Below are 17,679 nucleotides of genomic sequence, written 5' to 3' on the forward strand. Positions count from 1 at the left end.
GGTTTAATCATGGCACCCGCCATGAGCATCACTCGCACAGTGAGCCGATTCAGCAGTGCAGGAATGTCTGATGGGCGCAAAAAAAAAAGAAAAGCCGACTCCTACAATAGCCATGAATCGTGCTTTTGTGCTCCCGGGTTACCCTGGGCACAGTTCACGCGACTCCTACACACATGCTGCTCTGGATTTGGACAAAAAATAATTGTTTGGCAACAAAAAACAATGTTCTCCATGTGTCGGAACGGCGATATCCCTCCCGGGTTTGTTTAACTTTCTGTGCGTGGTCGGGTCACTCTGCCATTTCTGTGCGAAAGCGCAGGCCGTCCACTGGACAAATGTTTAGAATGCCTCCTGGTGTAGGCATGTCTTTTGATTGTTTTATCACGGGGCAATGCAAGCCCTTTCAACTTTGTTGAGGAGAGTGAGAGAGAGAGAGAGACCTCACACAGTCTGGAATTGCCTCGGTCTCCAGCAGTTTTCCCCATTAAAATCAAAAGGACTTTTCCTCGGTGAGCCCCGTGACCCCCTGCCTGTCTCATTCAGACTTCCTTGCATGACCCAGCAGTTAGGCCAGAATTTCTGCATCACAGACGAATGCAGGTATAATGGCTCCCACATGTACCATGACAGCCAGTTAATCGACCAAGTCTGAAATGGGGGGAGGGTTTGGAGCGGAGACCACCACCCCCCCACACCCCTCCGGTGGTTCTCTGCTGCCTGGGACAAACACAGCACTGTGCTTCCTGGGACCATCGAACTGGAGTTGTGTGTGGCACATTTGTATTTACTCACTAAATTTAGAACAAGCTCATTGCTAGCTCACTCTCAGGGAATTTCCCCTGTAGCAGAAGAGTGGCGGGGGTGGGGAACGCTTTAGAAGTAAGACTTCTAAAGCAAATTTCTTTGAGAAATGCAATAGAAATTCTCAGGAATTTTGAGAAATATCCGGAACAGAGCAAGGTGGCACTGGGTTGGTCGTGGAAGACCAAGTCGGCCCCTGCTCCTAGCTTCCCCTTGGTGGGAACACTGCTCTTGGTGCGAAGACTTGTTGGCAAAGGACTGAGACTGAAGCGGGGGTGGCCCTGTGTGAAGCTATGATCTAATCCAGGCAGGGGGCAAAGATAGACTCGACAGGAGCCTTAACAAGGTTAATAAGCTGTTAATTACCATTTCTTGTCAATGATTAACTGTGTGTTAAATTAAAAAAGTGCTAATTGTTATTATATCTGAAGCATTCTTTACTCATACATACCTTTTTGTCAAGTGTCATTTGATACCCCGAAACTGAAGTGTTACCCCAATATGACTTTCCAGTGCTAATTCACAGCTTGGGACCATGTCCTGCTTCTGAATACTGGGATCTGAGAGGCTGGTTTATCTCCCAGCTTGCCATGAGCTCATGGCTGGATCTTCATGTGCGGTTTCTATTGTTATTTAAGGATATCATCCAGAAATGCATCAACATCACCCCAATCCCCCGATGAGTCACCCCCTCAGCCCTCCAGAGTCTTCCGCAGCCCAAAGTAAAAAAAAACGGGACGCAGGAAGTTCAAAGGTCTCTGTTTAATTTTTTTTCATAAACCTAATATATAATACTGTATAAATACTCTGTACACTCTACTCCCTTCTGATCTTTTCAATAACAATAATATCATAAAAAAGCGATAACTTATTATAAAGATTATATTAAACAGGCTGTACAAAAATAAATAATGTCTGCAGTATCTGTACAAAAACATATCTAATAACATTCCTTCTCAGAAGGCAGGAGAGACGTACTTATGAAGTAGAAGACAGACACACAGCGTGGAGACTCCCTCTCCAGGGGGGAGCTCAGGGCTGACTGCGACACCCCCTCTCCACCTGAACACAGCATCACTGACGCACTGAACAAACTCGCCAGTCAACATACCAGAAGACACACTGAACATGCTCTCCACCTGAACACTCATCACTCAACACGCTGCACACACCCCACCATCCAACAAGCCAGAAGACACTCTGAGCACAGAACACACTCACCAGTCAACATAGTGAGAATACACTCTCAGCACCGAACACACTGCACACTGAGCAGACTCACCAAATGCACTAAACACACTCACCACTCAGCACGCCTCCCTGACACACTGAACACACACACCACTCAAAACTGCGTAACCAGAGATTGTGCCCAACATTCACAGGCTGTACAGAGGTCACTGAGACAGCTGTTTAGCATTTTTAAAAGAAAAGACAGTCCACTGTTAGTTCATGTTGTTGTGCCCTTTGTGCGGGAGTAGAAACAGCACTGCTCAGCAGTCCAGTGCACAATCTTCAGCCCTGCGGAGACCAGGAGTGTCTGCTGGGACAGTCCTCCCATTCCGAAAGACACTGGGCAACGGTGCGCACACTTGGACCAATAGCAGCTTGTATAGCCCGTCTGGAGGGAGACTGGAAGATGCTGGGAAGGAGGACTCGAGCTGTGACCTTCAGTGCTGAGGTAGGTTGGGAGTGCTTTAGGGCTGCCAAGGCTATCTATCACGAACAAGCCCTCCCACACACACTTACACACACCTTCTCTTCCCACACCACACCAGAGCCGGCAAAGGCTGTTGCAGGGAACTCCAGTCCAGACAGGAGCTGAGGATATACACTCCGCAGAGTCTAAAAATGAACTCCTGTGTGTCTCAGTGTTTCTCCGACAGACAGAACACACACACGCAAGCTGTCCCTCTAACACAAAACCGGCATTCAAAGCAGCATTCTAAACACAGAAGTGTGCCCGACTCCCCATCTGCTCCGTTTCTTAAACTGAAACGCTACTGTACCCACAGGGTGCCAGCTGTAGCCAGGTCCACAGTGGGCAGAAGAGCCGGTGCCCAGCCCTGGCCAGTCCTGCGGGTTTCAGAGCGTGGCAGGCGAGCCCGTGGTGCCACATCAACAGTCCTGTCTCCGGCAGCGCTGGCGCCTTGGGCACTACTCGGCCAAAAAACTCGATTTTCTTCTTCTCTGCTCCCAACAAAAATAGCCCTGCACGGCCTTGCAGCTCAGCTCCAGCTTCAGTCCAGGACCGAAGCAATTGTCTTGAAAAAAACTGTAAACATGTTCCAAACAGGCACACGCACTGCACAAAAACCTTGCTTCTTTTTGCTCTTTGTGAAGTTTGGGAATGTATGGAGTTCAGTCGCGCTAAATACTCATATACTTGTATGTTTTCGGTCACAACGCAGTCCAGCCGAAAACGAGAAGAGGGGGGTTAACAACGCGGAGGTTAAAACGTCTCTGCCGAGGAAGAGGGAGATGATTCGCTCTCCTGCATGGCGAGACGACCAAGACGTCAAGATGGCCTGATGGCCGCCAGTCTCCACTGCTCTCCACTGCTCTCTAGGGGCAGGCGCCAGGGCTGCAGAGGTCAAGCAAGGGTCGCGGCCGGTCCTTGGGGTCGCAGCTGTCCTGTGGGAGGGCGCGGCCATCCTGCCCCACGCACCTTAGCAGCCGCTTGCGGAAGCCACGCCCGCAGGTCTTGGAGCAGGCTGACCAGTCTCCCAGCAGCCAGTGGGGGCAGGGGGCGGGGGCGCAGCTGCGGGTGCTCGGCGGGCGCAGCTCGGGGGGGCAGTCGGAAGAGGGGCGGCCCCGGGGGTCCAGGCACTCGACGGCGCGGCGCTGCACGCCCCCCCCGCAGCTCCGGGAGCAGGCGCCCCACTCGCGCAGGGCCCACTCGGCCGCGGCCGTTTCCTGGATGGCGTTGAAGGAGGAGGCGGGGCGGCGCGGCGCCGGGCGGGGGGCGAAGTAGCTGTACTTGACGCGGGGCCGGGGGGCCTCGCCCACCGACAGCACCTGGATGGTGATGGGCTCGGCTAGCGGGCCGAAGCTGCGGATGCGCTCCAGCGCGGCCGACGAGCCGCTGTAGCGCAGCAGGGAGCCCCGCAGGGAGATGTCCGTCTCCAGCGTGGTCAGCGTGTACTCGCCGTTCAGAGCGTACGAGCCGTCCTGCCGGCGGATGGCCAGGTAGCTGCTGTCGTGCCGCCCGCCCCCTGCCCCGCGCTGCTTGACGTCGATGTGGGTGGCCCCGGCGGGGATGGTCACCACGTCCTGATAGCCCGGCCTGAGAGACAGAGAGAAGGGGGCGTCGGATGGCTGAGTTACACACACACGCAGATGACCCATGTATCGTGTCATGTGTGTGTCTGCCGTGTCTGGGATTGTACCATCTCCATCGGGCGCTGACGACGCGCCGGTGGTTCAGTGGTAGAATTCCCGACTGCCACATGAAACATCTGAGCTAGATTCCCGGCACCTAGGGGCTAATCTTTCTCTAACAATAAAATATATCTCTATTTTTCTACCATCTCCATCAGGAAGCTGCAGGAAATCTGCAAGTCGATGGTGGAATAATTTTGGTGCAGGCAACTTAGTTGGTCAATTAGTGGATCACCCATTCACTTATTCGATTAACGAGCCAGATGTGCCGAAGGACCTGCGCTAGACCCGGGGTATGTGGGTAGCGGGCTCTGGGCAGAGGGAACTCACTTTGCACGGTCCAGTGACCCCGTGACCTTCTTGCAGGAGGAGCCGTCTCCCCCGCAGACGCCGCACTTGTCGAACCGCTTGCTGGAGCCGATGACGCGGTCGCAGCCGGCCTTCACGCACTGACCCTGCACGCACACCGAGGTGGAGTCCGGGCTGCAGGGTGTGCCGTCAGCCACCTGGGGCAGCAGAGAGCAACAGCAGACGTGTCAGCAAGGCAGGAACTGCAAGGGCACTGCAGACTGGCAACAGAGTGTCTGCGAGAGAGTGTCGGTGGAGAGGAGTGTGCTCAGATCTGTGTGTGAGTGTCAGTGGAGAGGAGTGTGCTCAGCTCTGTGTGAGAGTGTCGGTGGAGAGGAGTGTGCTCAGTCTGTGTGAGAGTGTCAGTGGAGAGGAGTGTGCTCAGCTCTGTGAGAGTGTCTCAGTGGAGAGGAGTGTGCTCAGCTCTGTGTGAGAGTGTCAGTGGAGAGGAGTGTACTCAGCTCTGTGTGAGAGTGTCAGTGGAGAAGAGTGTGCTCAGCTTTGTGTGAGAGTGTGTCAGTGGAGAGGAGTGTGCTCAGCTCTGTGTGTGAGTGTCAGTGGTGGGGAGTGTGCTCATTTCTGTGTGAGAATGTCAGTGGAGAGGAGTGTGCTCAGCTCTGTGAGAGTGTGTCAGTGGAGAGGAGTGTGCTCAGCTCTGTGTGAGAGTGTCAGTGGAGAGGAGTGTGCTCAGCTCTGTGTGTGAGAGTGTCAGTGGAGAGGAGTGTGCTCAGCTCTGTGTGAGAGTGTCAGTGGAGAAGAGTGTGCTCAGCTTTGTGTGAGAGTGTCAGTGGAGAGGAGTGTGCTCAGCTCTGTGTGTGAGAGTGTCAGTGGAGAGGAGTGTGCTCAGCTCTGTGTGAGAATGTCAGTGGAGAGGAGTGTGCTCAGCTCTGTGAGAGTGTGTCAGTGGAGAGGAGTGTGCTCAGCTCTGTGTGAGAGTGTCAGTGGAGAGGAGTGTGCTCAGCTCTGTGTGTGAGAGTGTCAGTGGAGAGGAGTGTGCTCAGCTCTGTGTGAGAATGTCAGTGGAGAGGAGTGTGCTCAGCTCTGTGAGAGTGTGTCAGTGGAGAGGAGTGTGCTCAGCTCTGTGTGAGAGTGTCAGTGGAGAGGAGTGTGCTCAGCTCTGTGTGTGAGAGTGTCAGTGGAGAGGAGTGTGCTCAGCTCTGTGTGAGAGTGTCAGTGGAGAGGAGTGTGCTCAGCTCTGTGTGTGAGTGTCAGTGGAGAGGAGTGTGCTCAGCTCTGTGTGTGAGAGTGTCAGTGGAGAGGAGTGTGCTCAGCTCTGTGTGAGAGTGTCGGTGGAGAGGAGTGTGCTCAGCTCTGTGTGAGAGTGTCGGTGGAGAGGAGTGTGCTCAGCTCTGTGTGAGAGTGTCAGTGGAGAGGAGTGTGCTCAGCTCTGTGTGAGAGTGTCAGTGGAGAGGAGTGTGCTCAGCTCTGTGTGAGAGTGTCGGTGGAGAGGAGTGTGCTCAGATCTGTGTGAGAGTGTCGGTGGGGAGGAGTGTGCTCAGCTCTGTGTGAGAGTGTCAGTGGAGAGGAGTGTGCTCAGCTCTGTGTGAGAGTGTCGGTGGAGAGGAGTGTGCTCAGCTCTGTGTGTGAGTGTCAGTGGAGTGTGCTCAGCTCTGTGAGAGTGTGTCAGTGGAGAGGAGTGTGCTCAGCTCTGTGTGAGAGTGTCAGTGGAGAGGAGTGTGCTCAGCTCTGTGTGTGAGAGTGTCAGTGGAGAGGAGTGTGCTCAGCTCTGTGTGAGAGTGTCAGTGGAGAGGAGTGTGCTCAGCTCTGTGTGTGAGTGTCAGTGGAGAGGAGTGTGCTCAGCTCTGTGTGAGAGTGTCAGTTGAGAGGAGTGTGAGAGTGTCCGTGATAGAGAGGAAAGTGGCCAGCTCTGTAAGAAAGAGTGTCACTCAGTGGTCAGCTCAGATGGATCTAATGCTCTGCTCTTCTCAGACAGACATTATTTAATGTTCTGAAGAGCCTCTTCTCCGAACCTCACCTTGGGCTTCAAGATGAAGAAGTACCCGGTACCCTTGGCCCGGCACACGAGCTTGCAGCGGTCCTTGGGCGACACCCCTGCATACTTGGGGACCCACTCCACAGCCGGGCCGGAGCCAAAGGACAGCTGGGAGGAGATTTCATTGTGGGCCAGGCACTGCTCCTCTCGGAACGACAGCCCTGCGGAGGACGAGAGAGAGAGAGTGTGGTCACAGGCCCACCTCAACAACCACATTGATCCATCTTCCGCAGAGTCCTCCGACCATCCAAACCCACGGGCGGAAGTGTGGCGAGAGAAGAGCCTTTAGAGCAGGCTGTTAGCGAAACCACAGAGGAACCACTGCAGCACATCTGGAGCCTGTACGTCCAGGCAGGGAGGCGGCAGACCGGGCCTTAAGCAGGCAAGACTGAACAGACTACAGGTTTGGGAAGTTCATGAACTGCTAAAGCAATCTTTAATTCTTTCACGAGTCACTTTTCAATAATTCATGATAGTGCTGCACACATCAGAGAACAGATGCTGGTTAAACTTTGTTCTGACCTTCCATCAAGGGGCTATTGAGAGACTCTCCTTACATTCATTGATTCTTAATGACTTCATTGACCTGGCTGCTGAAGATCACTAAAATAACAACAAAACAGCTTGACCACAAATTTAGCAAATTTTGCTCTGTCCAGCACGGGGCACTCTTACCATTGTTGTCGGGGCAGTCCTGGGTGTTGCAAGATCGGTACTGGATCCTCTTGCCCTCGCAGTACTTGCCACCGTTCTTGGGCTGGGGGTTGTCACAGTCCCGGAAGGAGTACTGAACCCCGCCGCCACAGGTGCGTGAGCAGTCGCCCCAGGGACCCCACGCTCCCCAGCCGCCGTTCACTGGGGTCTGAAATGCAGAAGATGCCACTGTTAGACCCCTGGCAGGAGCACATCCAAACACTGCCAACTCCCTTCCCAGAGAGCCCACAGTCGGGGCTCAGTTTGACCAATCACAGTGTCTTCTGCTCTGATTTGGAGATGACGGATCTTCCCATAAAGCTGGGCTGTCTCGATTGTGTTGTATTGTGTTTGTGCAAAAACCTACTATAATTTCTCCACCCCGGAAGTCTTCAGCTGCTACTCACCTGGAAATGAGCGGCCTCTGCCTGGGTCAGGCACTGCCCTGCCAGGCAGAAACTGTTGGCGCCGCAGGGCGTGCCATCCGCCCAGGGGAAGTTCTTGGTCTGGCAGACCAGCATGCCCTCTGCTGCCGTCACCGTGCACCAGAGCGCCGAGCAGGTGCTGCTGACATCGGGGCAGTGGCGGGATTCCTCGCCGAAGGTCAGCTGGCACTGCCGGTTGGCGTCGTACACCGTGCCGGGCAGGGCCTTGGGCAGGGGCTGGGGCTTCTGAGGTTTGTCCAGCAGGCACTGACCTGTGGGAGAACAGGTAGAGGTCAGGGGTCAGGGTTCTTGTGTCACGCACAAAGGACCAGGGCAGCTCAGCCCGGCAATTACCAACACATTGAAGTGCAAGGCCGGGCACAGCACAATGTGCACATTCTGTGTGAAAGGCCATCTATAAACCCTGAAGGAATGGATATTTATCAATGCATTCGCAAAATAATATTAAACAGTTCTGATATAACTCATATATGCAATAGCAGAAGTAATCATAGTGTTTTTTTGCAAAACTTTGTCTTATCTTCACATGTATGCTAAAGAAAGCTAAGGTGTCAGACTTTCTTCTGAGGAAGAAAGCTGGTGCTTTATGACCACAAGGAAACTAACATTTATGAAAGGTCACCTTGAGGTGGTGGCTTAGCAACTAACAAGAAGATTTCAAACAGGGTGTAGGGTTATGCCATTAAGGCATTTTTGCTTTTCAATGTAAGTTACATGATGCTATCTGTTCGTATAAATGCTTTTCAGAGAAGCCTTTTCTTTTACACCACTCTGAGAAAAGAGAAAGTTTCCTCCAGCCTTTGTTCCCTCTAAAAGCCCTTCCCTTTACCCCAAGCCTCGCGCTTGACGGCTTGACGCTGTTCTAACGGTGCTCACCGTGGCCGTTGTCCAGGAAGGATGTGACCATGAGGGCACTGCAGGGGGACCAGGGCTTGAGCGGGTTGAGGTTGGACAGCGTGGAGGCCATCATGTGCGAGCCCCAGTTGGCACCGTTCACGCTGGCACACTGCTTGGCATCGTCGTGCGGCATGTTGAACACGTGACCTGCAGGGCAACACACACGCGGGCTCAAACCACAAGGAAGGGAAGACGCACTCCGCCCTCTGCCAGCAACGCGTCTCGCTGGCTGGGGAAATCGAACTGAGAAACATCCCATCATCAGGCCCACCTAGTCTCTGTAACTCACTGACAATCAGCATCTTACTCTTTCCTGAGAGGTGTCCAATGTCCATTATCCATTGTTATTTCTTGGTGAACACCAATGCAAACTGTTCATTCACAACAGTGGCCATTTCTGCCTCAATATATGAAGCCAAGCTGTAATTATGGTGACTGGGGGCTGTGTGCCTTCTTTGCTGCTGCAGAGTTATACAGCACTAGTATGAGCCCTATATATGTGTATGTCTGTTAAAGACGTTCGAGTAGGGAGATGCAAATGGAACAGGTAAATGTTTATTCTATGCTGAAAGGAAAAGAAAAGAGACACAAAGTTTTGGCTGTATATGACTGAAGAAGGTGTGTGTACACACTTGAAGAAGGCTCCACAGGCTCCACAGGTATTAACCTTTACCTGTTCCCTATATCTCTGTTAGCTGCTTGGAAGTCTGTTTCCTCTATATAGTGCCTTTCTTCCTCTGAGTATGGGTCTTGACCAGTCTCGTGACCCAGTAGGGGCTGAGCCCCTGCCCTGGCTTCTCGCCGCTATCTTACCCAGCTCGTGCGCCACGGTGAAGGCGGCCTGCAGCCCGTCGTCCTCGATGATGGAGCAGCTCCTCTCGGGGTCGCACACCGTGCCCACGTCGGCCATGCCCAGCGTGTCGCAGGTGTGGGCGCCGCACAGGTCCTGCAGGGGGAAGGGCACAGGGAGGGGGTTAGGGGTCAGCTGTGGCCTGTACCGGGAGCAAACCTCTTCACACACAGACAGCGGGGCACCCTGACCATGCTTCTGGAGCACCAAAAAGCCTTTGGAAAGTGTTTTCAGGTTGACAGAGTCAGGTTGCCATGGTTTCTCCACATATTTTTTGTATGTTAAAATGGTTTGCTGTGGGCTTATATCTGGCTTTACTGTACCCAGGTAAGCTTTAACCATTCGACTTTGACCCTGTACTCTGATTTTACCACCTGTGTGCCCTCTGTACCTGTCTGTGCCATGCTGACCTGTGTACCAGTGTACCTTGTTTGTGTGCCATGTTGACCCATGTACCCGTGTGTCCTGTTTGTGTGGCATGTTGACCCATGTACCCGTGTGTCCTGTCTGTATGCGTTGTGGACTGTGCCATGGCATACCTTCCTGGTGAAGAGCACGGCGGTGTCATAGTGCTCAGGATGCCGGTCGCTGGCGGGGTTGTGCTGGCGCTGCCACTGGCAGAAGTTGCGGAGGGTGAGGGCAGCGTTGGTGGAGACCTCAGGGCCACTGCCTTCATCTTGTGCCACCAGGAGCTTCACCACGGCCAGGCTGATGGGATTGTGGATGGTAGGGTGGCGGTACAGCCGCGCCGCCACGGCCACCAGTGTCAGGAGGTACGACTTCAGCCCAGCGCCGTGGAATTCTGCCATGGACCGATCCGCCACCAGCAACATCTCCACATAGCGCGGGGTCGACACAAAGCGCCGGGATCTGTGATGGGCTGGGGGAAAGGGGGAGGAGCCAGTTAGTCTCCAGACAGCAGATCAGTCAAACAAGAGCTAATCGCAGGCTGGCCACCAGACAGCAGATCAGTCTCACAGGAGTCAATCACAGGCTGGCCACTAGACAGCAGATCAGTCTCACAGGAGTCAATCGCAGGCTGGCCACTAGACAGCAGATCAGTCTCACAGGAGTCAATCGCAGGCTGGCCACTAGACAGCAGATCAGTCTCACAGGAGTCAATCGCAGGCTGGCCACTAGACAGCAGATCAGTCTCACAGGAGTCAATCGCAGGCTGGCCACTAGACAGCAGATCAGTCTCACAGGAGTCAATCACAGGCTGGCCACTAGACAGCAGATCAGTCTCACAGGAGTCAATCACAGGCTGGCCATCAGACAGCAGATCTGGCTAGATCTTGAACCTGAGACCAGCTATTTGTCCAGCAGTTATCAAACAAAGAAAATCAATCAATTTGAGGAAAGAGGCTGTGGGGTGTTAACTGCTTGCCGCCTGACGTGACAGTTATCGCTTGATCTACAAGGAACGGCAAAGCCAACGATTTTTGAAAACGTGCTAACTTTCTAAAAACAGAAGCAAGGACCTGAGGTACACCGCTAAAGGTCATATATCGCACAACCTGTGGCGGCAGATCCTCTTTTCGCTGCGGCCGTGAGCCTCTCAGAGGGCGGCTCTGTCGCCACGCCCCGCCTCGCCCCCTGCCCCTGTTGGTCACCGCGCGGTCTGTACCAGACCTCCCGCCTCCATCCACCAAAAACGTGAGGAAACGTCGTCCCTTTCTCCCGGTGAAGGAAGGCGGGGAGAGCGGCTGCCGGACGTGGTGGTGCCAGCCGGACAGCGCTCTGCGTGTGGTAAGGCCGTGAGAGGTGGAGGAGAAATAAGGGCTGGTAAGGGTGGACCGGATCCCGAATCGCACACCCCACCCGAGCCCGCTGACCCATCCCCGCGCTCTCCCCGTCCTCTGTCTGTCAAGGAGCGCTCCCTCCTCCTTCTAACCAAACCGCACGGACAGCATACCGAGGCCCCGCGTATCAGACTCCCAGTGGACACAATTTCATCTTCCTTCCTTTAATCTTGGATAATTATTAATCAGCTCACACCTGAAGAGGGCCGAACCGTGCGATTTCGTTTTCACGTTTTACTTCTCAGCGAGCGTGCAGTTGACGCGTATCCCTTGAAGGACTGCGACTGCACTGAGTTTGGAAATATTTAAAAAGCGCTTCACAGCTAGACTCGTGCCCAAGGACGATTGAGCGAGTAAATACAACTTTCCAAGCCTTGTGAAATTTCAGCGGGTTGACCAGAAACCACCAAGCCGTCATTACGAGACCGCGACACTGTCACTTATGCTGCCCTCTAGTACTTCCGAGCTCCTTATTTAGTTTATTTGTCAGCAATCCCTCTCCCATCACTCTAAATGAAAAGCCTGTGTTAAAACGAATGACAGCTGACACACTCAACACCTAAGGGCAGGTATTTCCTTTTTGCGTCCGCTCACTCTTCTCGGAGAGATGCCAGGCGCAGTGCGCTCCGACCTCGACCCGGCGTTGAAGGACAGCGGCTCAAGGCACACGCAGACAGCCAGACAAGCAGAACAGGACGGTCCCGTTCGCAGCCTTTAGAAACCCCCAATTGCTCGTTCAAGAGTAGAAACACGGGAAATAGGCAACTTCTTTAGCGACTGGGCTCCAGTTCAGCTCACCAGTCAAAACAGAGAGAAGCCACTCAGCGCGTCTCACCTGTCTGATCGGTAGGATCCCGCTGTCCTTGCTCCTGCGGCGGCTCGGGGCTCTTTGCTATCCGCTCCTCCTCCTCGTTCACCCCGCATTTGGAAGCGCCTTCCCCGGCCAATGACCCCGTGTTCCTGCGGCGGATGAGGTGGAGCTCTCCTTCCCCTTCCGCGCTGCTGTGGGGCTGGATGAAGTACTCGTAGCCCTGGAGGTAGAAGCCGCCCCGCAGCCCGCTGCAGAGGTTGAGCGCCGCGCCGGAGCCGGGGTCCCCGTTGACAGTGCCGGAGTAGAAGCACCCAGTCGCCGCCGCACTGTCGGAATCGGTCCGCTCCCCGGACACTGGGGTTCCCGGGGTACCGACCACCTGGTACGTGAAGCCAGGAGCCAAAAAGGTCTGGTCCGGCTCCAAGTCCAAAACCATCCGTTGGCCAAACACTTCCAACTGGTAAACCCGTTTCTGCGCCTCTTTCTCGCTCTCCTCCGGACTGAGAGGGCGGTCGTCCCCGGCCTCTCTCAGCACCGCCGGGTCGAGCAGGACCGGTACCGCGGTACCTTCCTCCCAGACATTCTGCGCCGCATACGCGCACAGAGCGGCCACGAAACCAAGCGAAAAACACAGGAAGGACCTCATATCCCCGCGCAGTCCTCAAAAAAACGTTAAGACACGGATGCAAATGAATGAAAAGAAAAAAAAGTCAACGTGCGACCTGCACCTCTGAAAAATAAAGTCTACAGCCCGTTGGTAAAGTATGTATGAGTTAAAAAAAGCAAAGAAGTCCAAAGAGATACCCGTGTAAATTCTGCTGTGAAGGACAGAGGCTCAGTGCTGTTGCCGGTATTAACAGGGTGTAGTTAGAAAAGCGCTCTTCTAGCGAGTCCCGTATCTGTCGGAGAGTTTTGTAAAGCGCAGCTCTCCACTGCGTCTCTGTCTTTCACACTCTCCCTCCTGTTCTCTCTGAGCTCCCCGTGTCCCGGGCTGACTTTATATCCTCACTGCGGGACCACCCCTTTCCTGCAGCCCCTTTGATCTCAAGAGAAGCGAAATTTCGTGCGCAAAGAAAACGCAGTTTTAAAATATATATATATAACCCTGGATCAGTGCCACAATAATCAATCATGAGGGGACGCTCTCGCCTGGAAAAAAAGTTCATTTTTTAATGTCCAGCTTGTAGGCGGGTTTTTCCCTCCCGTTTCTTTCACTCTCGGCTGCCAGACGGATTTACTATCGTTTTAAACTTTGAGTCAGTATTTTGTTCCTTCTTTTAAAAACCCATTTAGCCCTGTGACACCGCATATTTTCACCCTCCCCCAGTCCCCCCCGTTGAAGAGACCGCGCTCAAGGTCACTCCGGCCGTGTGCGTGTGACAAGGCGACCCCGGACACGGGATTTTCAGGCGGGACAGGGCTGTGGAGCGGAGCACGGCGAGCCGTGGAGCCTGGGGTCACTCTCAAGCGCTGTCCGCCGTGGCACTTCTCTCCGCGCCCGGAGGGAGAGGGGCTGAGGGACAGGGGACGGGCCGAGAGCGCGCCCTGAACTTAAGGTGGCGCGGTATTGTAGTCTCTGTCACTGGCTGAAGAACAGCAACTCTCTGGACTGCGCTACTGCTCTGCATTTCTTTCGGCTCCTTTTATACTTCGTCTGCTGATACGATACAGCCCGACTCTGCCCGATCCACCGTTTAGCGCGGCGGAACTGCAAACGTGTGCGACTACTCGGAGCTGAGCTCCGTGCGCATACACCCATAGGAAACGACGTGCGTTGTAATGACCCTTGCGAATCACAGCGCTTTAACTGCAATAACCGCGTATTAATGAAATGTAGGGAAACATTTTCACGTTCGTAATTTTTCAGTTCATAAAATACTGCGATGTGCAAGGCCGTACAACTGTCTTAGACGTGACCCAGATTCTCGATCTCTGTATTTTTTGAGGATCGGCGATTTCTTCAAAGCCCCTTTTAGTGTTGTGTACGATTCATACACCTTAGACCGCTCTGATTACGGTTTAGATTGCTCGGGGAGAAACAAATGTAGTCAGTTCGCAATTTTTCACATTGATCAGAATCTCATCGCGGCAGCCCTGGGTAAATTGCACGGGCAGCCGATGTGAAGAGTTGTAGCAGCTAATTCATCACATCTACACATCCAGTCTAACTGACTCCTTGCCAGGTGAAGCTCGCCATTAACGTCACTTATTCCTTTCAGCACATCCATAAAACATAAAACGACTTTATGAGGATTAACTGTTCTCTTAAAACAAAACGGTTTAAGTTCACCCTATATCTCGCTAGATTTGTGCTTTTGGGACAAAGAAGGTAGACTCTGAGTGAAAAGAGCAGGGTAATGGACTCTGTCCCAGGCGTCCCCAATCGCAAGCCGTGTCACCGGTGTCGCGGTGCGGTCGCGTGTTCCCAGGTGTTCCGGCTTGACGTGGCTGTTCCGCCAGGGTGTGAGCAAGATGACCCCCCCCGGTCTGACCGCCTCTGTCTCCCCCCTCAGCTCTAACCACCAGCCCACACCAGCCCAGGAATTCAAACCGCTGTGATTGTATGACCGAAGAATTACAGTGTTGCAAAAGCATTACAAATTAGGGACACATTTACAAGAACAAACCGTTATTATTAATAATAATGTGAATCCCGCGATTAGATATATATAGTTATAAGTTATATGCATTACGTTATTCTGCAATTAGTTATATATAGTTATTAGTTATGTACATATACATATACATATACATATACATATACATATACATATGAACAAGTAATAGGTATATTTCATGCTGAAAAAAAAAAGAAAACAACGTTTCGGCCGTGGAGTTTTCTTCAGGTGTGAGGTGTGCTTTTTTTTCTTCTTTTTTTCAGCATCGAATAAACCTATTACTTGTTCCTTTGCAGCCTACGCATGCTGTCGCACCTACTCACCTGAACTACTACATATACATATACATAACATAAAGTTATTAGGGAAGCAAAAAACTTTTCCCTCCTCGTTTCATGCAATGTAACTAAAGAGTAAATCTTTCTCTGCCTCCTTCTCCCCTCTCATAGTCCCTCAGATCCAATCACTAATCAATTCACAATTTGAGTGATTTTCTAACGTTATATCTCGCGTGTACCTGCATATTTAATGAGTACAGATTGAAAGCGTCGGTGCAGACCACCTTAAAACAGCTTTAGCCCCAAAATTGAGTATAAGCAATGCTATTTTTGACCGCCAGGGGTCATCTGTGTTCCACGAATAAATACAGAAGTTGTGGCGGCGCAACAGTGCAAGATCTCGAATATCACGAAACCTACTGGTCTTGACAATAAAGTTGAGCTGCTAGGAGCATTGTCGGTTCACTTGAGGTGAGGAGGTCATGGAAACCAGTTTATGCGCAAATGAGAAATGAACACAGAAACCAACCTACGGATAATTTCAGCATTACTGAGTTCGAAAGACGAATATATAGACAAGATGGACGGCTTGAACGAGACTGGCTGAGTGAATAATAAAAAACCTGGCGTGTGACAGCGTTTCTCTCAGATTTTCTGAGGCTATTATATTCCACAGGTTCTCTCCAAACCGCTGCTGTTAACAGCACAACCACGCTTCTGCCAGTTATAGTGCGGTACCACAGATTACTGGATTAAAAGACGATTCTCAAAGCAGGGCTGTTGTATTTCTGAGGTGGATGGTCTGTCAAAACATGGCACGATAACGTGCAATATAATTATACTTTATGTGAAAACCACAGCACGACACCTTACGTTTCAAAGCCCTACTAATCCTTATCGATTCAATAATTTTCCAAGCAGATTTGTAAGGAATCTGTCTATAAGAGAATAAGGGAATGGACTTCATGGACAGTGATGGTTCTGGGAATTCAAGCTCTGAGCCCCACTCCATGAATTATCATTCCTTCTAGTCACAGCCCATGACGTCAGAGACACAGAACAGCCACAGTCTCCAACTGCTGACAACTGACCTACGAGCCAAAACAGTGAACTCTTGATTTTAAGGAAAGAGCTCTGGAGTGGACATGTTCACCTGATTGAGCATACAGGCATGGTGTTACAGGGATAGAGTCAGGGGCTGAGCGATATAGAGGCAATCAGTGTGTGCTGAGATCTAAGGCTGAGGGAGGCAGTGTGTGCTGAGATCTAAGGCTGAGGGAGGCAGTGTGTGCTGAGATCTAAGGCTGAGGGAGGGAGGCAGTGTGATCAGGATTTAGAGCTGAGGAAGAGCGCAGGAGGCAGTGTGAGCTGAGATCTAAGGCTGAGGGAGGGAGGCAGTCTACAGTATGGTAGGTGCTGTACTTCGAAAAGGATAAAATTGGACCCCTCCCATGTATAGTTTAGGAATAATAGGGGATGAATAATGCTATAATAAAGCAAGGGATTATTTCTTTGATTACTGATACAGGGCTTTGCAGAAGCAGAGAGAAAGCAGAACAGCTCAGCCCAAAGAGTTGATGAGGTGATAGGCAGCACCAAGAAGTGCTTTCAGTTAGGACTTGAAGAAATGGTGGAGAACTGTGTCAGACAGGACTGTTCTCATGACCTCCAGGAGGTGGGGCTACAGCATCACACTTCCACATCATGGCTACACTGACAAGCAGGTGGGGCCTCAGCAGAGATGCAGATCAGACCAGATGTTTTCAAACGTCTGATCCTAATCTCTGGAGTTTGAGGTTAATAAAAAGGATAGTAACTCAGTCCAACTTAAACATACTATAAGGAACAATATTGTATGTATTGTATATATACCAAGATTTTATCTTCTGTTCCTGGCAGTCTTTGAGTGCGCGAGATGTGTGTTTTGGAAATTACCGTAAGTAGGACAGCTTCCGCAGGTAGGAGATGGAAGCAGGAGGCATAATAATAATAATAATAATAATAATAATAATAATAATAATAATAATAATAATAATAATAATGTGATCTCCTGTCAAAGTCTGAGGACCATACGGTGAGCTTATCTCTCAATAATGTTCTGTTTTATGTATGTAAATGTCCAAAAATCTGTTTGTATTGTATTGTAAATGTCAGCAAATGTTAGAGTGATTGTGTCTGATTTGGCAGAAATGTAATTAATTGGTCATGCCTATAAGCTTGTTGAATGGAATAGTGGTTAGAGTTAAAAGTGAGGAAAATAAGTTATTGTTTTCTTCAGATTTTTTTTTTTTCCAGAAGGAGAACTGCAATCTTTTGAATTCAAACAAAAGAGAAGGAGAACTAGGTCTTGCCCTCACAATTCCCAGTAGCTATATCACCTGGCAACTCACAACTCACAACTAGCAACCTAGTGAAGCTCAGCTGGTGTGAGTCTGGTCAGTACTTGGATGGGAGACCTCCTGGAAAAAACTAAGGTTGCTGCTGGAAGAGGTGTTAGTGGGGCCAGCAGGGGGCGCTTCCCCTGCATACCAATGGATCTTAATGCCCCAGTATAGTGACAGGGACACTATACTGTAAACAGGCACCATCATTTAGAGGAGATGTGAAACCGAGGTCCTGAGTCTCTGTGGTTATTACAAATCCCAGGGCATTTCCCGTAAAGTATAGGGGTGTTACCCTGGTGTCCTGGCCAAATCTCCCATTGGCATTTAAGACCTCCTAATAATCCCAATCTATGAATTGACTTTATCACTCTGTTCTC

The 17,679-nt window shown here is 51.5% G+C and overlaps 1 protein-coding gene and 1 long non-coding RNA gene across 2 annotated transcripts in view; one reads left to right on the top strand and one right to left on the bottom strand.

Annotated features, from left to right (window-relative positions):
- Positions 1-1,548: 1,548 nt before the first annotated feature.
- adamts1 (ADAM metallopeptidase with thrombospondin type 1 motif, 1) lies at positions 1,549-13,092 on the bottom strand. Its single transcript, XM_069197765.1, has 9 exons — positions 12,047-13,092; positions 9,949-10,289; positions 9,373-9,505; positions 8,539-8,706; positions 7,624-7,913; positions 7,199-7,385; positions 6,506-6,684; positions 4,513-4,688; positions 1,549-4,087 (listed from the first exon to the last, which is right to left on the bottom strand). Exons 1-9 carry the CDS (start codon positions 12,666-12,668, stop codon positions 3,367-3,369), a joined length of 2,817 nt encoding a protein of 938 aa, XP_069053866.1. The 5' UTR covers positions 12,669-13,092; the 3' UTR covers positions 1,549-3,366.
- Positions 11,078-17,679, top strand: part of LOC138242274 (uncharacterized) — a 23,020-nt gene continuing 16,418 nt past the window's right edge. The window contains exon 1 of the long non-coding RNA XR_011191484.1: positions 11,078-11,158. This is a non-coding gene — a long non-coding RNA (uncharacterized lncRNA). The remainder of the gene's footprint in view (positions 11,159-17,679) is intronic.

Source organism: Lepisosteus oculatus, chromosome 13 (assembly GCF_040954835.1).
Source record: "Lepisosteus oculatus isolate fLepOcu1 chromosome 13, fLepOcu1.hap2, whole genome shotgun sequence".
Taxonomy (NCBI): Eukaryota; Metazoa; Chordata; class Actinopteri; order Semionotiformes; family Lepisosteidae; genus Lepisosteus; species Lepisosteus oculatus.

Coding starts and splice junctions, on each gene's coding strand:
- adamts1 (XM_069197765.1), bottom strand. CDS start 12,668: ATGAGGTCCTTCCTGTGTTTTTCGCTTGGTTTCGTGGCCGCTCTGTGC. Junction 7,386..7,623: donor CAGAGGCCGCTCATTTCCAG/GTGAGTAGCAGC, acceptor TCTGCATTTCAG/ACCCCAGTGAACGGCGGCTG. Junction 4,088..4,512: donor GGGTCACTGGACCGTGCAAA/GTGAGTTCCCTC, acceptor TCTGTCTCTCAG/GCCGGGCTATCAGGACGTGG.